General features: G+C 48.5%; 1 protein-coding gene across 1 annotated transcript in view; it reads right to left on the bottom strand.

Annotated features, from left to right (window-relative positions):
- Positions 1–26,579, bottom strand: part of LOC137504559 (vomeronasal type-2 receptor 26-like) — a 176,281-nt gene that overhangs the window by 41,482 nt on the left and 108,220 nt on the right. Inside the window, exons 5-6 of the mRNA XM_068233141.1 lie at positions 19,367–19,608; positions 6,454–6,558 (exon numbers count right to left, since the gene is read on the bottom strand). Of these exons, the coding sequence (XP_068089242.1) occupies positions 6,454–6,558; positions 19,367–19,608 (347 nt within the window). The remainder of the gene's footprint in view (positions 1–6,453; positions 6,559–19,366; positions 19,609–26,579) is intronic.

Below are 26,579 nucleotides of genomic sequence, written 5' to 3'. Positions count from 1 at the left end.
TGTAACCAAGGCGCCGGACGCCGGAGGAGGAAGTAGGAAGACGATGGAGGCTGTGTCTGCAGCAATCGGAGGTGAGTTTTTAACTGACCATTCTACCCCCCACCCCCGCTCTGCCCAGTGGAGATGACCTAAACCGGTTCAACCACAAACTTATTCGCGCAAACATCGGTGGTTCGCGTTTGTGGTGAACTGCGGACTTTATGCGAGTTCAACCCGCCCCCTATACTACATCATTAGGCTCAACTTTGACCCTCTACATCACAGTCAGCAGACACAGGGCAGCCAATCAGGCTACACTCCCTCCTGGTTCCCCTCCTGTATAAAAGGCAGCTGCGTCAGCCATGATCTCACTCTGTGTGCTGCGTAGTGATATAAGGGAGAAAGATTGCTGTCTGCTGCTGCACAGATTAGGGAAAGCTTAATTAGGCTGTTGTTAGGCTTGTTCGCTTGCTCCTTGCTGATACTTATTGCTAAGAAGCACCCCAAAACAGCTCTTTTGAGAGCTAATGTTCTTTTGATGAGTTTTTTTTTGTGTGTGTGTGTGGCCCACTGACACTTGCATATACAGCCCTGTAGTTGCAGCTGGCCCTTGGTAATTGCTATACTGTGCAAGGCCCAGCACATTCAGTGACTACCTTTTCACTGCACCTGTGTGGGACAGCTGCATATTTGTAATACCAGTCACTGCATACCTGTTCGTGTTTACTGCATCTCCGTGACAGCAGCACGCAGTGTTATATACCAGTCACTGCATACCCGTTCAGTGTACCTGTGTGTGTGACAGCTGCACATTTGTAATACCAGTCACTGCATACCTGTTCACGGTACCTGTGTGTGTGACTGCTGTATATTTGTAATACCAGTCAGTGCATACCTGTTCGTGTTTACTGCATCTGCGTGACAGCATCACGCAGTGTTATATATACCAGTCACTGCATACCTGTTCACGGTACCTGTTCGTGTGACAGCTGCACATTTATAATACCAGTCACTGCACACCTGTTCATGTTCGCTGCACCTGCGTGACAGCAAGCAGTGTTATATACCAGTCACTGCATACCTGTTAATGTTACCTGTGTGACTGCACATTGTATTAGTCAAGTCAGTGCATACCTTTCACTTCATCCCCCCAATATGGACAAAATAACAGGCAGAGGCAGACCCAGAGGCAGGCCACCTGGCAGGTCTGTTCGAGGTCACACTGTCTTGATTTCATGCGGCCCTCGACCAAAGTACAGTGTTCAGAAGAAGGCACGTGCCATCAACCCCCAATATTGTCAGGACGTAGTTGACTATTTAACACATAACACCTCATCTTCCTCAGCTTCCGCAGACATATCTTCCTCCTCCTGCTCTGATTCTGGTACCCCACTTAACACTCCATCGGCAGCCATCACCAAAGTGCCATCATCACAGGGCTCAGCGGTATGGACATTTTTTTGTGTCTCTGCCTCAGGTGAGAGCAATGTCATCTGTACTCTCTGCTACCAAACATTGAGCCATGAAACGACCAAGACCCATGTAGGGACAACTACCTTACGAAGGCACATGATTACAAAGCACAAACTGCAATGGGATGACCACCTGAGAAAAGCAGCACACAAAAGCAAAGCCACACACTGCAGTGGAAGACACCAGGCCGCAATTATTTCTCAAAAAAGGTGATACCTAAACTGTACCGTGATGTTGAAAGGCAAGTGGTGACATCTCTGGCACACAGCATTGGGTCAAGGGTCCATCTGACCATGGATGCCTGGTCTGCAAAGCACGCTCAGGCCTGCCCGAAGACTAAGTCAGTCCCCAAATACAACATCTCTGTCTGGACATGTGTGACTGCTTGCCCCAAGACTAAGTCACTCCCCACACAGCATCTCTGCCTGCAGGCTGCTTGACTGCCTTCTCAGCCACCACAGGGTCCAGGCTCCAGGCGGATTCCCAAATTTTTAAGGCCGCTGCTAGCTGCAGCCGCTATAATAATTTTTCCGGTGTGTGTACATGTCTGCCTAATTTTTCTGGCTGCACTGCAGCTGCAACAACAAAACAAAAGGCATGTACATGTGTCAATTCCCCTTCGTGATTGTTACCTTGCCGCGGTGAAGGGGCTTGCATATCACAATGAAGCAATGACCGACGGCTATATGAGTGTCTCGGGGGGTGGCACACCAAAGATAATAAGGTTGTTGCTTAATTGTGGACAGACCAAATTCGATCAGCTGGATAGTCACTGTTGTTCTATCATTGAGCTACCTCAGCCTGGCGACCATATGGGCATGAAAACCGCTATCGCCTGCACTCTCGCCATGGTGCGCACCAGTCCAGCACAGCACAACACAAACAGCTGTTTGCGGTGCCTTACACAGTGAGTTTGGTCTGTCAGTGTGAAGCAGTACTCTAATTACACTCCCTGATTGATGTATAAACATGCAAGATGTTTTCAAGCACTTTAGGCCTCCAATTTAGCATGCAAAGTGATTTCTGCCCTTAAATCGCTGCTTTCCATCAAATCCAGATTTTTACCTGGGACTTTTGGCATGTATCCCACTCCCCCATGCAAAAACTCAGATGTTAGACCCCTTGAAACATCTTTTCCATCATTTTTGTGGCCAGCATAAGTGTTTCTAGTTTCCAAAGTTCGCCTCCCCATTGAAGTCTATGACGGTTCGCAAATGTTTGCATGTTCGCGAACATTTGCGGAGGTTCACGGACGTGAGGTTCGGGCCATCTCTAATTACTATGAGCACAGGAGCAAGAGAGAGCTAATACTGCAGTTGTGGGCCCCTCGATGCCCTTCTGCCCCAAGAGCCCTGATGCAGTCGCAACCACTGCACCCCCTATTGCTATGCCCCTGTACACCGCATGCAACCACAGAGCTATCAAAGAGGTGATACATCTGTCACCAAGGCATTGGGGGTCACACACACCCTAATTCCCCTGTTTACCAGATATACTCTTGTATGCAAGTATGCCACAAGGATATCTCCAGTACATAAGCATGTCCAAGCACTTCCCACTTTTCTACTTAAAGAGACACTGAAGCGACAATATTTCTCGCTTCAGATCTCATAGTTAGCAGGGGCACTATCCCGCAGGGCCATACAACTGTGCATACAAGTGATTTCCCCCCCCCTTTTCTGCCCACCAACAGAGCTTTCTGTTGGTGGGCTCTGATCCCTCGTGCAGTATTCGTTTATTATTATTTTTTTGTATTTATTTATATATTTTTTTTCAATACATTTCCTTATTTTTCTTATTTATTTATTAATTCCCCCCTCCCTCCCTCACCCTGCCAGCCAATAACAGCGATCGGCTGTCCTAGGCATCAGCTTATGAGAGCCAATCGCTCTTGTTGTGCCTCCTCAGGGGACAGCCGAGTGACACGGCTGTCCCCAGTACATCGCTGCTGTAGATCACAGTGCTGTATGATGTAAATAGATGACGGTTTCGCCGTCTAACAGTCTCCTAGCGGCGATCACTGCTGGGAGACTGATGATGGAATTAAACTCCGTCATTGAAGTGTAGACGCGTGATGCCCTGCAAACCACGCCCCCAGGACTTAACTCCAATTGGCGTTACGTTGTCCGGGGGGAGCTGCCGCGTTCACGCCAATTGGAGTGAGGTGGTCTTAAAGTAGTTAAATGGTGTAATAACCAGGACAAATGGGCAAATAAAAAGTGTGAGTTTTATCCACAGCAGCACGTTTTATTCTAAAACTATAATGGCTGAAAGAAATATCTAATTTCTTTATTTTTTTTCCCTATAAAATGCAGTTAGAATAAAATAATTCTCAGCAAAAAGTACCCCCCCAAAGAAAGCCTAATTTACCAATAAACTTAAGAGCAAATGAATGGGAGGAGCGTGATGTGAAAATTGCTCTGGTTTTTAAAGGGAAAAAACTTGTGGTTGGGAAGTGGTTAATGAGGGGAGAATTTGCCTCTAATATCAGTTGGAACTTTATGAACAGAACATTGCCCACTTGTAATTATAGTGATACAAGTGACCTTCATTGTCATCTGTAGTCCTTACCTACTTGGAATACTGTGTGGAGATTCCCTCCCCCCTAAACTGGCCCTGACTGTGATCCATACAATACACTACCCTTTCATACCTCTCATAGGCATTAGCCTATGAGAGGGATTCAATTGTGAGCCACTCCTGGGGACTGTTAAGTGACAGGGCTGTCCCCTGTACAGCGCTGTGCTCAGGGGCGTAACTATAGACACTGCAAGGGATGCAGCCGCATGGGTCCCAGAAGCCACAGGGGACTTCATCCTCAGAGACTGACAACTAAGGGCAAGAAAAAATGTTCTGCTCTCTGCGCAGTTGTTCTAATGACTGCATCTGCTCAGCCACTAATAAAGAATAATACAAAGTTTTGCAGACAAAGATTTGTAGACAGTCCCTATTCAGCGTGCAGCAGGCTTTTGTGTTCCGAGCCCTTACCCCTGCCTCTCTACCCCTCTCCAAGTTCTTTGTACAATAGTGATGCTGGAGGAGTCTGCAGAGCCAGTTCTGTTCCATCAGAGATGGACAGAGTGAGTGTAATAAGCTGAGGCAGGGAGCACAATCAGCTAATTACAATTACACAAAAATTTGCATACATTTTCTTGCAAATACAACTATACATAATTATGATATGTAAATTTAATTGATTTCCAATAGTCATTTGTAATTTCGCGTAAAATTTCACGTAATTTTCACGTAATTTCACGCCGACTTTGGTAGCGAATGGCAGAGCCCCCATACATGCTACTGACACCAAAATTGCTGCATATGTTACTGAGAATTGTGGGTACAAGTAAAAAAAAGACACATTTTCCAAAGAGACCTGTAACGATCGGTGGGCGCAGAGAGTATCTGATTACCGGTGATCTGCAGTATCGCCGGAAATACAGATATATACCAGATTATAAGTGATCTGCAGTCTCACCGATAATCCGATATACAACTAACCTCTGTTCGCCTGAGTAGAGTGTAGTGTTTTGGTGTAACAGTAACACTAGGAGGCCTAGGCCTCAGTGCAGCAAGGAGAACTGCACGGATTCCTTCCGCAGACCTGAGCTCTCCAAGACGGGAGGAGTCAGACTGACAGTAGGAAGGAAAGTCCGAGAGTGACACTCAGGAAGAAGTGTCACTAACAGGACTGGGAACCGCCTCCAATCGTGAGGTCGGTTCTCGAGGTCAGACAAGCCAGGTCGTACACACACGGACAGATAAAGTACAAATACAGTAGGCAAAGGCGGAGTCAAAGTACAGGCAGGGTTCAGCAACGGGGTATCAGATATATCGGGGTACAAAATCAGGAGGCAGAAACAGAGTCTAGGAACGAGCCGAGGTTCGGCAACAGAGTATCAGAAATATCGAGGTACAAGGTCAGAGTTCAGGAGGATAGTCGAGGCAGGCAAAAGTCATAACAGAAAATCACAATCAAACTAGTACTTTAGCTATCAATAATCTAGCTAAGTGTAGGATTACAGCTCCAGCTGGTCCCGGCACACTTAAGGATCTGACTACGGATCTGGGTGCTCCCACATATGTGATCGCACGCCAGACAAAGAGCAAGTGAACAACCAGCAGTATATATACTCTAGGACCTTTCCAGGACCTCCCTAATTGCTGGTCCAATGAGAGCAGTGGAATTTGTCAGCTGACCCAGCTGGTCAGCCGACACCCTTCTAACTGCTATTTAAACGCTGCCTCTCTGCTCGCGCGCGTGTAAGTCTGAATCTTGGTGGACTATCAGTCCCAGCCACACCAGTACTGTCATGCAATGTATCTAGTGCGGGGGCCGCCTCTGATGCGGATTCCGCCGCACTGCCTATGCGGCATGCAGCGTTTTTTCCGCGTTGTGACGCCATGCTGGACGCGGAAACAGCCGCCTCACCTTGAGAGACGGCGGCATTTCCGCGTTTCCTTACAGTACCCCCCCCCCCCCCCCCCCCGAGGAGTGGACTCCGGACAACTCCTTCCAGGCTTTTCTGGATGTACCGTATGAAATTCCCTCACTAACTCATCCGCATGCATGCGGTTCCCAGGTACCCATTGCCTCTCCTCAATGCCGTACCCCTTCCAATGTACGAGATACTGCACCGAGTTCTGTACAGTACGTGAATCTATGATTCTTTCCACCTCATACTCGGGTTGGGCATTGACTAAGACAGGAGGAGGAGGAGTGGGACCCAGCTGGACTGCGGGTTTGAGAAGTGATACATGGAAAGACCTCACTCCCCGCATGCTGGTGGGAAGATCAACGGTATATGTGACATCGTTGATCTTCCTAGTCACAGGGAATGGGCCCACGAACCTGGGACCAAGTTTGTCAGAAGGTTGTTTCAGAGCCAAATGACGTGTAGACACCCAAACCAAGTCTCCAGGTTGGAAGCTCCACTCTACTGAACGTCTCTTATCAGCTTGACCCTTTTGATTAACAAAAGCTTTTCGTAAATTATCTCTCACCGTGTGCCAAATATCTTTAAAAGATCTCTGCCAGGCTTCCAAAGCTGGAAACGGAGAGGAGGCCACTGGCAATGGTGAGAACTTGGGCAATCTTCCAGACACCACCTGGAATGGAGAGAATCCGGTGGAGGAGCTTTTTAAATTGTTTTGTGCGAACTCCGCGAAAGGCAGAAATTTGACCCAGTCGTTCTGTGTTTCTGCAACATAGCACCTCAAGAATTGCTCCAAAGACTGGTTGATTCTCTCCGTTTGCCCATTGGTCTGTGGGTGGTAGCCCGATGAAAATGACAACTTCATGCCCATTTGTTGGCAGAATGCCCTCCAGAATTTAGAAATGAACTGGACTCCCCGATCCGACACTATGTTTTCCGGAATGCCGTGCAGCCGGAACACATGTGTGATAAACAGGTCAGCCAATTCCTGGGCCGAGGGGAGTCCTTTCAAGGGCACGAAATGGGCCATTTTACTGAAGCGGTCGACTACCACCCAAATGACCGACATGCCTTCTGACTTGGGAAGTTCACCTACAAAATCCATGGACAAATGGGTCCATGGCTCACTCGGGGTGGGTAAAGGCTGCAAGGTACCCACAGGTGCCAGCCGGGAGGGTTTACTCTTAGCACAAACCGCACATTCCCTCACGAATTCCTTGCAATCAGCTGCCAAGGAAGGCCACCAAGCACATCTAGCTACCAGATCCTGTGTTCTAGATGCTCCAGGATGCCCAGCATTTTTATGCGTATGGAACATCTCTAGAACCTGGAGACGGAACGGTAGCGGAATGAACAGCACCCCTGCGGGTTTTCCTTCTGGGATGTCTTGTTGGAAGGGAATTAAAGTCCCCTTCCAATCCTCCCAAGTCTCTGTTGCGGCCAGTACCAACCTCTGGGGAACAATAGTCTCTGGAATGGAGGGCTGTGCTGTCTCTGACTCAAAGCACCTGGACAAGGCATCCGCCTTAGTGTTCTTGCTACCCGGTGTATACGTAATAATGAAAGAGAATCGAGAAAAAAATAATGACCAACGAGCCTGGCGAGGGCTCAACCTCTTAGCTCCCTCGATGTATTCTAGATTTTTATGGTCAGTGTAAACCGTGACCGTATGCTCCGCTCCCTCTAACCAGTGTCGCCATTCCTCGAAGGCTAACTTAATGGCTAAGAGCTCTCTGTTGCCAATATCGTAGTTCCTTTCCGCAGGGGAGAATCTACGGGAGAAGTAGGCACACGGGTGCAATCTACCCTGCAAGCCAGATCGCTGAGACAGCACAGCCCCCACCCCGACCTCTGAGGCATCCACCTCAACAATAAAAGGAAAAGACGTATCCACATGCCTGAGGATGGGTGCAGAACAAAATAAGCCCTTCAGGGTGGCAAAAGCCTGTAACGCCTCGGGAGACCAGTGAGTGGTATCTGCACCCTTCTTGGTGAGACTGGTAAGTGGAGAAATCACCGTAGAGTACCCCTTTATGAACCTCCTATAATAGTTGGCAAAGCCAAGAAACCGCTGAAGCGATTTCAAGCCTACCGGCTGAGGCCATTCTAACACAGCGGAGACCTTGGCCGGATCCATGGACAGGCCAGTAGTAGAGATTATGTACCCCAGGAAAGCGACAGATGTTACCTCGAAGATACATTTTTCTAACTTAGCATACAATAGATTCTGCCTTAGTCTGTTCAAAACGAACCTCACATGGATCCTATGTTCAGAGAGACTGTTGGAGAAGATAAGAATATCGTCTAGATAAACTAGAACAAATCTTCCCAACACCTCTCTGAAGACCTCGTTGATGAGTTCCTGGAAGACGGCCGGGGCATTACATAACCCGAAGGGCATTACCAGGTACTCATAATGCCCGTCTGGTGTATTAAAGGCCGTCTTCCATTCATCGCCCTTTCTTATGCGTACCAGGTTGTACGCACCTCGCAAATCCAGCTTAGAAAAGATCTGGGCGCCAGTGATTTGTGTAAAAAGATCGTCTATCAAGGGTAGCGGATAGCGATTTTTTACTGTAATCTTGTTGAGACCGCGGTAATCAATGCAAGGCCGCAGACCTCCGTCTTTCTTTTTTACAAAGAAGAAGCCGGCCCCAGCAGGCGACCGGGACGGCCGAATAAAGCCTTTGGCCAGATTCTCCCTAATGTACTCCTGCATCGCCAATTTTTCGGGCCCCGACAAATTGTACAAACGACCCCGGGGGGGTACACAACCAGAACGGAGATCAATGGGACAGTCGAAAGGGCGATGTGGAGGCAATTTATCGGCAGCTTTAGGGCAGAAAACATCAGAATATTCAGCATACTGGTCTGGTACCCCTTCCACCTGAATTCTGGTTTGCCCCAATGTTAGCTTCCCCAAACACTGATGAAAACAATGGGGAGACCAGGAGGTTAACTGACCCGTGGCCCAGTCGATGTGCGGTGAATGGACTTGCAACCACGGCATGCCTAAGATAATAGTGGAGGTTGACATGTGCAGCACAAAAAATTGTAATTCTTCCCCATGCAGAACCCCTATGGTGAGTTTCACCATCGGAGTCTGTGACAGGGCACGATTCCGTTGCAGAGGGGAATCGTCCACTGCCGTAACCTGAATGGGGGGTCTCACAGGAGTGAGTGGGAGGCCCAACTCCTGAGCAAATTCGAAGTTCATAAAATTAGCCGCTGAGCCAGAATCAATAAAGGCTTCAGTGGATACAGATTTATCCTCCCATGTAACCGTACAAGGGAGAAGTAATTTTTTCTCTTTAAGGGGTGCAATTTGCGTGCCCAGGGTGTCACCCCCCACTACTCCTAGGCAAACTCGTTTCCCGACTTGTTAGGGCAGTTTCGCACTCTATGCCCTGCTGCTGCACAATACAGGCACAGCTGTTCTGTCATTCTCCGCCTTTGTTCCACCTGGGTCAGCCTTGACCGACCAATCTGCATTGGTTCGGGCGGTGGCAAGGCCGGGGAGGGTGAGACAGGCGGAGAAGGTGTCACTAGGGGTGTAGCGGATGGTGCCGCGTACGATGTCACCCTGACACGGTGACTGCCCCTAGCCTGCCTCTGGTGGCGCAACCTGCGATCCACTCGAATGGCCGATGATATGGCTTCATCAACCGTCTTGGGCTCAGGCACGGTTAACATTAAGTCGGAGACCTCCTCTGACAACCCAGACAAGAAGTAATCCATTAAGGCAAAGTTGTCAAATCTAGTAGTGACTGACCACCTGCGGAATTCTGCCGCATAATCCTCAACCGAACCTCTGCCTTGCCGCAAAAGTTTGAGCTTCCGCTCAGAGGATGCAGCAAGGTCAGGGTCGTCGTAAATTACGGCCATAGCCTTAAAGAATTCCTCTACCGAGGTTAGAGCTGTATCGGTAGAAGGCAGGTTATATGCCCAGGACTGGGAGTCGCCAGTCAGCAGGGTTTTAATGAAGATGACCCGTTGGGCCTCAGTCCCCGAGAATCGGGGTCTCAGCTCGAAATATGACAACACTCTACTCCTGAAATTCCGGAAGTCAGATTTGTGGCCGGAAAACTTATCAGGTACAGGCATACGTATGTCATCACTAGGAGGGGATCGCACTGAATCAACTGACGTCTGTAGGGTTTTCACAGAGCCTGATAAGGCATCAATTAAGGCTTTGTGCTGGCCCAGTGCTTGATGAATGTTATCCACCGAAGTGGCAAGCACAGTCAGAGGATCAGTGCGTGATTCCATCGTTTTTGTGGTCTGGCGTTCTGTAACGATCGGTGGGCGCAGAGAGTATCTGATTACCGGTGATCTGCAGTATCGCCGGAAATACAGATATATACCAGATTATAAGTGATCTGCAGTCTCACCGATAATCCGATATACAACTAACCTCTGTTCGCCTGAGTAGAGTGTAGTGTTTTGGTGTAACAGTAACACTAGGAGGCCTAGGCCTCAGTGCAGCAAGGAGAACTGCACGGATTCCTTCCGCAGACCTGAGCTCTCCAAGACGGGAGGAGTCAGACTGACAGTAGGAAGGAAAGTCCGAGAGTGACACTCAGGAAGAAGTGTCACTAACAGGACTGGGAACCGCCTCCAATCGTGAGGTCGGTTCTCGAGGTCAGACAAGCCAGGTCGTACACACACGGACAGATAAAGTACAAATACAGTAGGCAAAGGCGGAGTCAAAGTACAGGCAGGGTTCAGCAACGGGGTATCAGATATATCGGGGTACAAAATCAGGAGGCAGAAACAGAGTCTAGGAACGAGCCGAGGTTCGGCAACAGAGTATCAGAAATATCGAGGTACAAGGTGAGAGTTCAGGAGGATAGTCGAGGCAGGCAAAAGTCATAACAGAAAATCACAATCAAACTAGTACTTTAGCTATCAATAATCTAGCTAAGTGTAGGATTACAGCTCCAGCTGGTCCCGGCACACTTAAGGATCTGACTACGGATCTGGGTGCTCCCACATATGTGATCGCACGCCAGACAAAGAGCAAGTGAACAACCAGCAGTATATATACTCTAGGACCTTTCCAGGACCTCCCTAATTGCTGGTCCAATGAGAGCAGTGGAATTTGTCAGCTGACCCAGCTGGTCAGCCGACACCCTTCTAACTGCTATTTAAACTCTGCCTCTCTGCTCGCGCGCGTGTAAGTCTGAATCTTGGTGGACTATCAGTCCCAGCCACACCAGTACTGTCATGCAATGTATCTAGTGCGGGGGCCGCCTCTGATGCGGATTCCGCCGCACTGCCTATGCGGCATGCAGCGTTTTTTCCGCGTTGTGACGCCATGCTGGACGTGGAAACAGCCGCCTCACCTTGAGAGACGGCGGCATTTCCGCGTTTCCTTACAAGACCTTGTAGTTCTTGAGAAAATCGGTTTTAAAAATGCAAGGAAAAGATGTATTTTAAACTCAGAAAAATGACAGTTTAACAACAATTTTTCTTTGCATTTTTAAAATCGATGTTCTCAAAAACTATGAGGTCTTTTTGAAAAATTTTACTTATACCCACTACTTAAAGAGACTCTGTAACAAATTTTTCAGCCTTAGTTCTTCTATCCTATAAGTTCCTATGCCTGTTCTAATCTGCTCTGGCTTACTGCAGTCTTTCCTAACTGCACTGTCTCTGTAATAAATCAATGTATCTTTCCTCTGTCCTGTTTGTCGGGCTAAAGCTTGATTGTGTGGAATGTGCAGGGCTGCTTGTGATTGGTAGAAGCGATACACACCCTCTGCAGGCCCCCTGCATACTCTGAAGGACTCACACTATAGGCTTAGCTGAGCCTATTAGAAGCTGGTTAGTTTGTTTGTAAACACTGCCTAAAACTGTTAATTACAAGCCAGGATTGCAGCAGAGAGTGGCAGAAACAGCACAGAGGGGCACAGGAGAAAATAATGAATAGAATGGTATGCTTTTTATTGTAAGAATATTAGAGTACAGATTCTCTTTAACATATGTAGCAATTTTGGTAGCAACAGCATGTATGGGGGATTTGCTATTCACCGCTAAAGTTTGCAGAAACTTACGTGAAATAACATGAAAATTACACAAACAATTATGTGAAATTATGAAGTATTACCATTACACACAAAATTAATTACGATTTTCTCTGAAATGTTGCATTACAGTTACGATGTGTAATTGCGAATTTCGATGCACAATTTTGCATATGCGAAATTTCGACCCACCACTGCTCTCCTCCAGAGCTTGGAGGACAAAGGTGTAGAGATGATCCTTGCACCAAAAAGATCCCACACTGAGAAGTCCGAGCTGAAAGTTTATCAGTCAGCTGTGTAAGTTTGGCGTGAACCACTCTGTGGCCTGTAGAGTCAATTTTCTCCTCTTTTCTTTGCTATAAATTCATGGGCCTTGGCCCATATAATATTGTTGCACTGGTGCCCAGAAATGCTCTGCATTCCCAGTTTCCCACACTGTTATTGTTGATGGTGCACACTGGATGTATTGTAGTACCACTGCATCAGGGGCGTAACTAGAAATCACTGGGCCCCCCTGCGAATATTTGGATGGGGCCCCCCCCATAGGTGCCAAATAATCGTAATGGGGCAGCGTTTCACTGTAAATTAATTGTAAAGTGGGCAACATTTTACCAGACAATCGTAATGTGGGCCAGAAAATCGTAATGTGGGCAGAGTTCACCATAAAATCGTAATGTGGGCCTTTAGAAAATCATAATGTTGGCAGAGTTCACCAGAAAATCGTAATGTGGGCAGAGTTCACCAGAAAATCGTAATGTGGGCACCAGTCACAAAAAAATCGTAACGTGAGCAGCAGTCACCAGATAATTGTAACGTGGACAGCATTCACCAGACAATCGTAATGTGGGCAGCGTTCACCAGAATATCGTAATGTGGGACAGAAAATCGTGATGTGGGCAGAGTTCACCAGAAAATCGTAATGTGGGCAGCGTTCACCAGAAAATTGTAACATGGACAGCATTCACCAGACAATCGTAACGTGGGCAGTGTTCACCAGAAAATCGTAATGTGGGCCAGAAAATCGTAATGTGGGCAGCGTTCACCAGAAAATCGTAACGTGGACAGCATTCACCAGACAATCGTAACGTGGGCAGTGTTCAACTGAAAATCGTAATGTGGGCCAGAAAATCGTAATGTGGGCAGCAGTCACCAGAAAATCGCCATGTGGGCAGCAGTCACCAGAAAATCACAATGTGGGCATCAGTCACCAGAAAATCCTAATGCGGGCAGCAGTCACCAGAATATCGTAATGTGGGCAGCAGACACCAGAAAATCCTAATGTGGGCAGCAGTCACCAGAAAATCCTTATGTGGGCAGCAGTCACCAGAAAATCGCAATGTGGGCAGCAGTCACCAGAAAATCGCAATGTGGGCAGCAGTCACCAGAAAATCGCAATGTGGGCAGCAGTCACCAGAAAATCACAATGTGGGCAGCATACACCAGAAAATCGTAATGTGGGCAGCAGACACCAGAAAATCGCAATGTGGGCAGCAGACACCTGAAAATCGTAATGTGGGCAGCAGACACCTGAAAATCGTAATGTGGGCAGCAGACACCTGAAAATCGCAATGTGGGCAGCAGACACCTGAAAATCGTAATGTGGGCAGCAGACACCAGAAAATCGTAATGTGGGCAGCAGACACCTGAAAATCGCAATGTGGGCAGCAGACACCTGAAAATCGCAATGTGGGCAGCAGACACCTGAAAATCGTAATGTGGGCAGCAGACACCTGAAAATCGCAATGTGGGCAGCAGACACCTGAAAATCGCAATGTGGGCAGCAGTGACCAGAAAATCGCAATGTGGGCAGCAGTGACCAGAAAATCGTAATGTGGGCAGCAGACACCAGAAAATCGCAATGTGGGCAGCAGTGACCAGAAAATCATAATGTGGGCAGCAGACACCTGAAAATCGTAATGTGGGCAGCAGTGACCAGAAAATCACAATGTAGGCAGCAGTTACCAGAAAAAAAAATGCACCTGTGAAAAAAAAACAATTCACTTACCTGACAGAAGTCTTCTCCTCTCCCGGCATCTGGCTCGCAGCTCCCTGAGACCCGAATCCTCCTGCAGCACATCTCCCGCGCTGACAGGCAGAGTGCAGGGCTACGGCAAGATGGCTGCCGAAGCCCTGTACTAGAGACACAAATAGTCTCCAGTGTAGGGCTTCTTCGGCGGCCATCTTGCCGTAGCCCTGCTCTGCCTGCCGGAGACTATGCAGGCTGCTGGAGCGGGGCTGCGGGGAATGAACTGGCGCAGCGTCTATTAGACGGCCAGTTGAGCACCTTGCTGGGGGGTCCAGAGCAGCGCTCCCCCCACGCACAGTGAGCAGGCCCCAGAGCAGCCCCGGGCCCCCCTGCGGCTGAGGGGGTCGCATCCCCGGTAGGTACGCCGGTGCACTGCATACAGATAATACAGGAGCCGATGCATCACTCACTGGCCCAGCCAGAAAATCGTAATGTGGGCCAGAAAATCGTAATGTGGGCAGCGTTCACCAGAAAATCGTAACGTGGACAGCATTCACCAGACAATCGTAACGTGGGCAGTGTTCAACTGAAAATCGTAATGTGGGCCAGAAAATCGTAATGTGGGCAGCAGTCACCAGAAAATCGCCATGTGGGCAGCAGTCACCAGAAAATCACAATGTGGGCATCAGTCACCAGAAAATCCTAATGCGGGCAGCAGTCACCAGAATATCGTAATGTGGGCAGCAGACACCAGAAAATCCTAATGTGGGCAGCAGTCACCAGAAAATCCTTATGTGGGCAGCAGTCACCAGAAAATCGCAATGTGGGCAGCAGTCACCAGAAAATCGCAATGTGGGCAGCAGTCACCAGAAAATCGCAATGTGGGCAGCAGTCACCAGAAAATCACAATGTGGGCAGCATACACCAGAAAATCGTAATGTGGGCAGCAGACACCAGAAAATCGCAATGTGGGCAGCAGACACCTGAAAATCGTAATGTGGGCAGCAGACACCTGAAAATCGTAATGTGGGCAGCAGACACCTGAAAATCGCAATGTGGGCAGCAGACACCTGAAAATCGTAATGTGGGCAGCAGACACCAGAAAATCGTAATGTGGGCAGCAGACACCTGAAAATCGCAATGTGGGCAGCAGACACCTGAAAATCGTAATGTGGGCAGCAGACACCTGAAAATCGCAATGTGGGCAGCAGACACCTGAAAATCGCAATGTGGGCAGCAGTGACCAGAAAATCGCAATGTGGGCAGCAGTGACCAGAAAATCGTAATGTGGGCAGCAGACACCAGAAAATCGCAATGTGGGCAGCAGTGACCAGAAAATCATAATGTGGGCAGCAGACACCTGAAAATCGTAATGTGGGCAGCAGTGACCAGAAAATCACAATGTAGGCAGCAGTTACCAGAAAAAAAAATGCACCTGTGAAAAAAAAACAATTCACTTACCTGACAGAAGTCTTCTCCTCTCCCGGCATCTGGCTCGCAGCTCCCTGAGACCCGAATCCTCCTGCAGCACATCTCCCGCGCTGACAGGCAGAGTGCAGGGCTACGGCAAGATGGCTGCCGAAGCCCTGTACTAGAGACACAAATAGTCTCCAGTGTAGGGCTTCTTCGGCGGCCATCTTGCCGTAGCCCTGCTCTGCCTGCCGGAGACTATGCAGGCTGCTGGAGCGGGGCTGCGGGGAATGAACTGGCGCAGCGTCTATTAGACGGCCAGTTGAGCACCTTGCTGGGGGGTCCAGAGCAGCGCTCCCCCCACGCACAGTGAGCAGGCCCCAGAGCAGCCCCGGGCCCCCCTGCGGCTGAGGGGGTCGCATCCCCGGTAGGTACGCCGGTGCACTGCATACAGATAATACAGGAGCCGATGCATCACTCACTGGCCCAGCCAGAAAATCGTAATGTGGGCCAGACAATCGTAATGTGGGCAGCGTTCACCAGAAAATCGTAACGTGGACAGCATTCACCAGACAATCGTAACGTGGGCAGTGTTCAACTGAAAATCGTAATGTGGGCCAGAAAATCGTAATGTGGGCAGCAGTCACCAGAAAATCGCCGTGGGCAGCAGTCACCAGAAAATCACAATGTGGGCATCAGTCACCAGAAAATCCTAATGTGGGCAGCAGTCACCAGAATATCGTAATGTGGGCAGCAGACACCAGAAAATCCTAATGTGGGCAGCAGTCACCAGAAAATCCTTATGTGGGCAGCAGTCACCAGAAAATCGCAATGTGGGCAGCAGTCACCAGAAAATCGCAATGTGGGCAGCAGTCACCAGAAAATCGCAATGTGGGCAGCAGTCACCAGAAAATCACAATGTGGGCAGCATACACCAGAAAATCGTAATGTGGGCAGCAGACACCAGAAAATCGCAATGTGGGCAGCAGACACCTGAAAATCGTAATGTGGGCAGCAGACACCTGAAAATCGTAATGTGGGCAGCAGACACCTGAAAATCGCAATGTGGGCAGCAGACACCTGAAAATCGTAATGTGGGCAGCAGACACCAGAAAATCGTAATGTGGGCAGCAGACACCTGAAAATCGCAATGTGGGCAGCAGACACCTGAAAATCGTAATGTGGGCAGCAGACACCTGAAAATCGCAATGTGGGCAGCAGACACCTGAAAATCGCAATGTGGGCAGCAGTGACCAGAAAATCGCAATGTGGGCAGCAGTGACCAGAAAATCGTAATGTGGGCAGCAGACACCAGAAAATCGCAATGTGGGCAGCAGTGACCAGAAAATCATAATGTGGGCAGCAGACACCTGAAAATCGTAATGTGGGCAGCAGTGACCAGAAAATCACAATGTAGGCAGCAGTTACCAGAAAAAAAATGCACCTGTGAAAAAAAAACAATTCACTTACCTGACAGAAGTCTTCTCCTCTCCCGGCATCTGGCTCGCAGCTCCCCGAGACCCGAATCCTCCTGCAGCACATCTCCCGCGCTGACAGGCAGAGTGCAGGGCTACGGCAAGATGGCTGCCGAAGCCCTGTACTAGAGACACAAATAGTCTCCAGTGTAGGGCTTCTTCGGCGGCCATCTTGCCGTAGCCCTGCTCTGCCTGCCGGAGACTATGCAGGCTGCTGGAGCGGGGCTGCGGGGAATGAACTGGTGCAGCGTCTATTAGACGCTGCGGCCAGTTGAGCACCTTGCTGGGGGGTCCAGAGCAGCGCTCCCCCCACGCACAGTGAGCAGGCCCCAGAGCAGCCCCGGGCCCCCCTGCGGCTGAGGGGGTCGCATCCCCGGTAGGTACGCCGGTGCACTGCATACAGATAATACAGGAGCCGATGCATCACTCACTGGCCCAGCTGATGGCAGCATGCACTTAACACCATTCCATTAATGCAGACCTGGAGTTTCCATGACCTAAAGGTCATCCAACAAACTGGGGGAGGATTGGATTTACATACCTGGGGCTTTTTCTAGACCCTAGAAATCTATTAGGCCCCTTGCTGTAATCTAGCTACCCTTCTGGGTGCAACTGTTCCCTCCAAAACATTACAAGGCTTAAGCTGCACAATTGCATAATGCTCCCAATTCTGTGAAGTGCGTTCAATACTGGCACAATAGTAGCCCATGACCACGGCTGTTGTTGGAATCTTTTGAAGGTGGCAGCGGCATCCTGGAGGGTGGCGGACCTACAGTGAGGGACCTGATCGACTCCTAGAAGCTGGAAGAAGCCCTCACAGCTCGGATGTCCTTTAAGGAGGCACCGGAGGACTGCCAGACACTGAAGGTGCACGGAAGGTGCAAGACACTAAGGTGCGGATCTCCAAACACTAAAATGGGCACATAGGCCTGCTGACACTAGAGGTGACACAAGTTTCTCTTGCCATGCCTCATTTGCTGTCTCTGTGGTCACTAGTGTTTATATTAAAGCTGAAGACATTCATGAAGGTCCCAGGCGATCCCAGCAAAAAAGTAAACAAGAAGCAAAAGAAATCTCCCCAGTAGGGACATATACAGAAATAAGACAGTAAATGGTCCTTGGCCCTTTCCACTCAATACACGTTTAAAGCAAACTTGTGAAGAGGAAAATATGTTAACATAATCCTTACCTAATTAGTGGAAATCCTCTGGATAGTCAAAAGGCTTACGGGATCCTCCTGGATCCTCCCGGTGGCCACCACTGCTGCTCAGGATCCTATACATCTTTGTGACCATACTCCCATCCATGTAGGAGTGTGGCCATACTGTGCATGTGCAAGAATGGTCAATGCCTGCTGCAGTAGCGCAAAGCCTCTCCTGGAAGCAAGAAAAATGCCATGTATGAGAGGCTTTGTACTACTGCAGAGGTGCAGACCTTAGGCCTCGTTCAGACTATACGCGCTGCCAAAATGCGCACGGCAGCGCGTATAGTCTGAACGAGGCCTAAGGTGTATAGTGTGCGACACGCAAGAACGGTAGAAGGGCATAGACAGCCCTTCTACCGTTCCCATCATATGCGCTGCGTGGCAGCGCGATTGCGCTATCGCGTGCTGCACGCATTTTTGGGAATCGCAACGCAGATCCCATTCATTGTAATTAATGGGATCTGCAGCGCAGCGCATAGGAGCGCAGATGGCGTGCGATCGGACGCGTTGCGTTCCAATCGCACAGCCATCTGCGCTAATGATGTGAACGAGGCCTTACTCGCGCATGCCCAGTACTGTTGTGATTGTTCACGAATATGTACATGCCCAGGAAAGCATGTTCCACAAGCCATTGTCAAATATGCTTAGAAGAACCCTGAACTGCAATGGTGGGCCACAGTATGATTGGGGAAGCCCTTTGAGCAATCCAGAGACTTCTCTCTAATGAGTTAAGTATCTAAAGTTTTTCTTGGCTGCTTTAGGGCTGAAACCTACTAGAGCGCTTTTTGAGTATTTAGGGATTGCTTTAAATCACCAGCGATTTCCCTAAACGCTCTGCCAATGTAAATGGATGTGACAAATTCCACAGAAGCGATTGTGATTACCCAAATCGCAATCGCAGGACATGCAGCATTTTGGGAGCGTTTGCACAAATTGCTCATGAATCGCTACACATAACGATTTGTTGGTGATTGTAAATGACTGCAAACTGTAAAAAAATTATAACAATTTGAAATGACCAATCAGAACTGAAATCGCTAATTGCAATCACAATCGCTGGCAAAAAGCTTACACTTTTTTAAATTGCTACCAAAATCACCGGAGAACGCTCATGAAATTGCTTACAAGAAGCTAATTCAAAACGCCACCGATTGCGATTGCCAATTGCGACTTGTAATGGGTTCCAGGCCTCAGGTATGCTTTGTGGACCTCTTTTCTGTGACTCTTTACATTGATTGAAAGAGGGGGAAAAAATCTTCATTCCATTCCTTGGTTGAGACCATTCCAGTACAACTCAGCCATTGCCATCTCTATTATCAGAAAACCTGGACACCCTTCAGAACGAACAATCTCTGTAAACATACTTTGGTTTAGTAATTCAACTATAACGGTATTATTACCTGTGGATATTTGTAGATCCCGCTTACTTCAGCTATAGCGAGTGATGGTGAAGACTCCAAGTGTCCAATGAAAGCCACCACTTTGCTCTTCTGGTTACAGCTGTAATTTGGCACAGGCTCCTCCACCCCGGATAATATACTCAGAGCGCTCTGTACAGCTAGATCCTCTAACATGCAGACATCGTATATCGTGTATCCCAGCGTGATGTTAGGCAGGAGGTCAGGTGTTCTGTTTATTTCTTCTACAGCAAACATGAAGGCCAGGAGATGCCGCAGATAATGAGCAGTTGGCCTAAAAGTAATCAAATGCACATCTGATTCCCCCCTCCTATATTTACAGTTCATAGGATACTGTCACTACTAACTGTCCTCTGAAGGAAAGTTAGTAATGACACCAGTGGCGTACCTAGGGCATTTGACACCCGGTGCTCGGTATTATAAGTCTCCCCACCCCCCCAAAAAAAGGAGCGAGTGCAGAAAACTACGCATGCCACGGCAGGTACTGCCAGGTATAGGTGCCCCCAGTATAGGTAATATAGTTGCCCCAGTATATGTAATAAAGTTTCCCCAGTATAGATAGCTAGTATAGATGCCCCCAGTATAGCTGCCCCACTTTAGGTAGCTATTATAGCTGCCCCCACTCCAGTACTGTATAGGTAGTATAGTTGTCCATAGTATAGTTGCCCTAGTATAAGTAGCTATTATAGTTGCCCTCAGAATAGGTAATATAGTTGCCCCCAGTGTACCCAGCATAGTTGTCCCCAGCATAGTTGCCCCAGTGTAGCCTGTGTATTTGCCCCAGTGTAGCCAGCATAGTTGCCCCCAGTGTAGCCTGCATAGCTGCCCCCAGTGTAGCCAGCGTAGTTGCCCCCAGTGTAGCCTGCATAGTTGCCCCCAGTGTAGCCTGCGTAGTTTCCCCCAGTGTAGCCTGCATAGTTTCTCCCAGTGTAGCCTGCATAGCTGCCCCCAGTGTAGCCAGCATAGTTTCCCCCAGTGTAGCCAGCGTAGTTTCCCCCAGTGTAGCCTGCATAGTTTCCCCCAGTGTAACCTGCGTAGTTGCCCCCAGTGTAACCTGCGTAGTTGCCCCCAGAGTAGCCTGTGTAGTTGTACCCAGTGTAGCTAGCGTAGTTGCCCCCAGACAGTGTAGCCTGCGTAGTTGCCCCCAGTGTAGCCTGCGTACAGGGATGGATCTAGACCAAGTTGCGCCTGGGGCAAGGTCAGGTTTTGGCGCCTAAACTGCCATTCATTTTGCCACCTTTTTAAGAATTCAACAAACTGCGCCTGGGGCAAGAGACCCTCCTGCCCCCCCTAGATCCGTCCCTGCCTGCGTAGTTGCCTCCAGTGTAGCCTGCATAGTTGCCCCTAATGTAGCCTGCGTAGTTGCCCCAGTGTAGCCAGCGTAGTTGCCCCCAGTGTAGCCAGCGTAGTTGCCCCCAGTGTAGCCAGCGTAGTTGCCCCCAGTGTAGCCAGCGTAGTTGCCTCAGTGTAGCCAGCATAGTTGCCCCAGGAGAGGAAGAAGCGCTAGAAAGAGGGGCAGTTGGGACAGCGGTGGGGAGGAGGGGCAGAAATGCTGCCGCAGTACATGTATTTTTGGGGAATGCTACCACATTATGTGTATATAGCAGGAACCCTGCAGGACTATCTTTATTTGCATTATGTGTATTTTGTGAAAACTCTGCCAGATTATGTGTATTTTGCAGCACTTTACAGAGTACATATCCATGTCACTAACTGTCTTCTGGGGAGCTCACAATCTAATCCTTACCATAATCACAGTATAATGTCCTACCATATTATTATTATGTATTTATATAGCACTGACATCTTCTGCAGCACATTACAGAGTACATAGTCATGTCACTGACTGTTCTCAGAGGAGCTCACACTCTAATCCCTACCATAGTCATAGTGTAATGTCCTACCATATTATTATTATGTATTTATATAGCACTGACATCTTCTGCAGCACATTACAGAGTACATAGTCATGTCACTGACTGTTCTCAGAGGAGCTCACACTCTAATCCCTACCATAGTCATAGTCTAATGTCCTACCATATTATTATTATGTATTTATATAGCACTGACATCTTCTGCAGCACATTACAGAGTACATAGTCATGTCACTGACTGTTCTCAGAGGAGCTCACACTCTAATCCCTACCATAGTCATAGTGTAATGTCCTACCATATTATTATTATGTATTTATATAGCACTGACATCTTCTGCAGCACATTACAGAGTACATAGTCATGTCACTGACTGTTCTCAGAGGAGCTCACACTCTAATCCCTACCATAGTCAGGGCCGTTTCTAGGGCCGTGCGGCCCGTGCCGCTGCCCTGGGCGCAGAGGAAGGGGGGGCGCTGTGATGGCAGGGGGAGCCGCAGGCCGGGGAGGGCAGCCCGACCTCTCCCTCCCTCTCTCCGGGCCACTCTCCATGCTCAGCAAATTTTGTATATACATAATAAGGTCATAAGGCCACCATAATCTTACCAATAAAAGTCAATTTATTAATTCCAATTAGACAAAATCCCCTCAATACAAAACCCTCAATACCACAATTTCCCTATTCAATTTAAAAAATGAGAACAATGCAATGCAATTTAGCCATATCACATGGGGCAATAATCTGCAGATATAAAGATAGCTTATCTCTGGCCAGAGAGTATAGTTGACATATCATTCATCCGCCCGCGCATGCGTACAACAGCCACACTGCCACACTGTCCCAATGTCCTGGGGGCCCCCCACTTTATCACCTTGGACTGGACTACCATTGGCATCCAATCAGAGCCAGTTTTCCGTATAAATACACCAAAATCCGATTCAGAATACAAACTCCGGATAGCTTGTGTGTTTTCAGCTTTAAGAATATAAGGTTACACTATGGATGGGTCTCACCCGTTAAGACAGTCCCCGTTGTGATTAGAGTGGCTCCACATTCACTTGCGTTGATGTTATAGCCAGGATTCCATCTAGCGTGTTACGGATTCTGTCACTTTAGATATTGACATACTGCCCGCCGCGTGTGTCTCCGCATCCACGCCAGCACGCTAGTTCCTCTATCCGGGGTTCGTGCGGCCAGGGTGTTGTATCACCAATTGGTGTCCGCTGTGTCGGCTAGTGCACCGCCCACCGACGCGTTTCACGCCCACATTGGGCGTTTCATCAGGGTGTGGCCAGTCCGGCCGTCATGTTCATTTAAAAGCAGTCTCTCGCTCCGCCCCATACAGCTCCTATAGCAACAAACAAGCTTCCACAATGGCTTGTACGGTGGCTGGGGTGAGTCATGTGCGCCTAGGATCCATCAGCATCACTTCCTATTAGGTAACAGTAACATGTAAACAGTGTCCATTCCAAACAGGATTTGAAGGGACATCCAGGGGGAACTTTTTCTTCCTCAAGAACGCAACCATCCCCTTATATATTCGTCATTGTGGCTTAAACTACACAGTCAATGCGGATCCACGCATATCTCATGCATTACCCAATACCATTATTGAAAGCCATAATCCAAGTTGGCCTTATTTGTACCTATTATGTCTCAGGGAGGGGGAAAGATCAAGCTCCGCATTAAGCCCAAAGGGGGCAACAGTGCCCAATTTATATATCCACATTGCCTCCTTGCAATACAGGACCTCATCAAAATCACCCCTCCTTCCAGAGATCTTCAAGTTGTACAATCCTTTTACCGTTGTGTCCTTCAAGCTATTATTATGATGCTCTCTATAATGATCATAGATTGCTCCTATAGCTTTTCCCCCTGTTATCTTACAAAAATGCTCCAGCACCCGGTCCTTGAGCATTCTCTTGGTCTTTCCCACATATTTAAGTTTACATGGACACTGTATCATATAGATCACCTTGGTTGTCTCACAATTTATAAACGACCTGATAGTGAATTCAGTCTTAGCATCACTACTGTGAAATACATTAGTACGTTCGATATATGGGCACAGCTTGCATTTTGCACATTTATACATCCCCACTGGTCTTCTACGATCTAGCCAAGTTGAGGGATTTCTTTGTATCTCACTATGGACTAAATAGTCCTTTAGGTTCGGTGCCCTTCTAGCAGTCATGAGTGGACGTGGTCCCACGACCTTGGCAACCTCCTGGTCAGAGGTCAAAATGGGCCAAAATTTATTGAGTAACTCTCTCAATGCATCCCAGTGGGCCCCAAAACCAGTTATGAGCCGCGTATGTCCCTCCCCCTCCGCACTTCGCGGCACCCCCCCAGGTCGTTTATAAATTGTGAGACAACCAAGGTGATCTATATGATACAGTGTCCATGTAAACTTAAATATGTGGGAAAGACCAAGAGAATGCTCAAGGACCGGGTGCTGGAGCATTTTTGTAAGATAACAGGGGGAAAAGCTATAGGAGCAATCTATGATCATTATAGAGAGCATCATAATAATAGCTTGAAGGACACAACGGTAAAAGGATTGTACAACTTGAAGATCTCTGGAAGGAGGGGTGATTTTGATGAGGTCCTGTATTGCAAGGAGGCAATGTGGATATATAAATTGGGCACTGTTGCCCCCTTTGGGCTTAATGCGGAGCTCGATCTTTCCCCCTTCCTGAGACATAATAGGTACAAATAAGGCCAACTTGGATTATGGCTTTCAATAATGGTATTGGGTAATGCATGAGATATGCGTGGATCCGCATTGACTGTGTAGTTTAAGCCACAATGACGAATATATAAGGGGATGGTTGCGTTCTTGAGGAAGAAAAAGTTCCCCCTGGATGTCCCTTTAAATCCTGTTTGGAATGGACACTGTTTACATGTTACTGTTACCTAATAGGAAGTGATGCTGATGGATCCTAGGCGCACATGACTCACCCCAGCCACCGTACAAGCCATTGTGGAAGCTTGTTTGTTGCTATAGGAGCTGTATGGGGCGGAGCGAGAGACTGCTTTTAAATGAACATGACGGCCAGACTGGCCACACCCTGATGAAACGCCCAATGTGGGCGTGAAACGCGTCGGTGGGCGGTGCACTAGCCGACACAGCGGACACCAATTGGTGATACAACACCCTGGCCGCACGAACCCCGGAAAGAGGAACTAGCGTGCTGGCGTGGATGCGGAGACACACGCGGCGGGCAGTATGTCAATATCTAAAGTGACGGAATCCGCAACACGCTAGATGGAATCCTGGCTATAACATCAACGCAAGTGAATGTGGAGCCACTCTAATCACAACGGGGACTGTCTTAACGGGTGAGACCCATCCATAGTGTAACCTTATATTCTTAAAGCTGAAAACACACAAGCTATCCGGAGTTTGTATTCTGAATCGGATTTTGGTGTATTTATACGGAAAACTGGCTCTGATTGGATGCCAATGGTAGTCCAGTCCAAGGTGATAAAGTGGGGGGCCCCCAGGACATTGGGACAGTGTGGCAGTGTGGCTGTTGTACGCATGCGCGGGCGGATGAATGATATGTCAACTATACTCTCTGGCCAGAGATAAGCTATCTTTATATCTGCAGATTATTGCCCCATGTGATATGGCTAAATTGCATTGCATTGTTCTCATTTTTTAAATTGAATAGGGAAATTGTGGTATTGAGGGTTTTGTATTGAGGGGATTTTGTCTAATTGGAATTAATAAATTGACTTTTATTGGTAAGATTATGGTGGCCTTATGACCTTATTATGTATATACAAAATGTGCTGTACTAATGTTACGAAGGTTGGCCCCACCCCCTATCTTTGAGGGTATATTGACCAATTACCCAATAGACAATCTTGCTTTCCTTTATTGAATAAGTACGCTCTCCATGCTCCCCCCCTCGGACTGCAACAGAGTTATTGGGCAGGGAAGCGCTGCAGCTGCTATACACAGTTACTCACCTCCCTGGATCTGATCGCCGCTCACTAGCCGCCGGTCTCCTCCTCTGCAATGTACAGGAAGCAGCGTGTGTATCAGTGGCTACATTGCAGAGGAGGAGACCGGCGGCTAGTGAGCGGCGATCGGATCCAGGGAGGTGAGTAACTGTGTATAGCAGCTGCAGCGCTTCCCTGCCCAATAACTCTGCTGCAGTCCGAGGGGGGGGGAGCATGGAGAGCGGCCCGGAGAGAGGGAGGGAGAGGTCGGGCTGCCCTCCCCGCGGCTCCAGCTCCCCCCCGCCATTATGAGGGGGCACCTACCTACCTACTTAACCTCTGGGGAAGCTACCTATCTAAACTATACTGGGGGCACCTACCTAATCTAACCTATACTGGGAGCACCTACCTACCTATCTAACCTATACAGGGGGCACCTACCTAATCTAACCTATACTGTGGGGCAGCTACCTATTTAACCTATACTGGGGGCACTTACTAGAGTACATTTGAAATTGGCGCCAGTAGACTTGGGCGCAGGATACAGCGGTATATAGCTGATCCTGCTTCTGCACAAGTCCGGGCCGATTTATTACTATTCCCTGTCCAGGCCGCCATGGATAGTGGGGGAATGAAATAATTTGGCTTCCAGCGATTGCTGGAGGCCGAATTATTATGTTTTTAAGCAACCTCGGCTCCGTCTTCTGACGGAGCCGACGTTACTCACTGAGCGCTTCAATAGGAGTGATTCCTACTGAAGTCTATGGAGGCGCCGGCTGCGCCCAAATCTAGCAGCGCTGAAAAGCACTGCTCCGACTTACTTATCTAACCTGTATTGGGGGGCAGCTACCTATCTAACCTATACTGGGGGGGGCAGCTACCTATCTAACCTATACTGGGGGCACCTACCTAATCTAACCTATACTGAGGGGCAGCTACCTAATCTAATCTATACTGGGGGGCAGCTACTTATCTAACCTATACTGGGGGGCAGCTACCTATCTAACCTATACTGGGGGCACCTACCTAATCTAACCTATACTGAGGGGCAGCTACCTAATCTAATCTATACTGGGGGGCAGCTACTTATCTAACCTATACTGGGGGGCAGCTACCTATCTAACCTATACTGGGGGCACTTATCTAACCTGTATTGGGGGCACCTACCTAGCTAGCCTATACAGGTGGCAACTATACTGGCTACCTATACTGGGGGCACCTACCTAACTAACCTATACTGGGGGCACCTACCTAACTAACCTATACTGGGGGCACCTACCTATCTAACCTATACTGGGGGCACCTACCTATCTAACCTATGCTGGGGGCAACTATACTGGCTACCTATATTGGAGGCCCCTACCTAGCTAA

This window comes from Hyperolius riggenbachi, chromosome 4 (assembly GCF_040937935.1).
Source record: "Hyperolius riggenbachi isolate aHypRig1 chromosome 4, aHypRig1.pri, whole genome shotgun sequence".
NCBI classification, from domain to species: Eukaryota; Metazoa; Chordata; class Amphibia; order Anura; family Hyperoliidae; genus Hyperolius; species Hyperolius riggenbachi.
The sequence above is the reverse complement of the archived record's forward strand: the minus strand, read 5'-3'. Positions and strand labels throughout refer to the sequence as shown.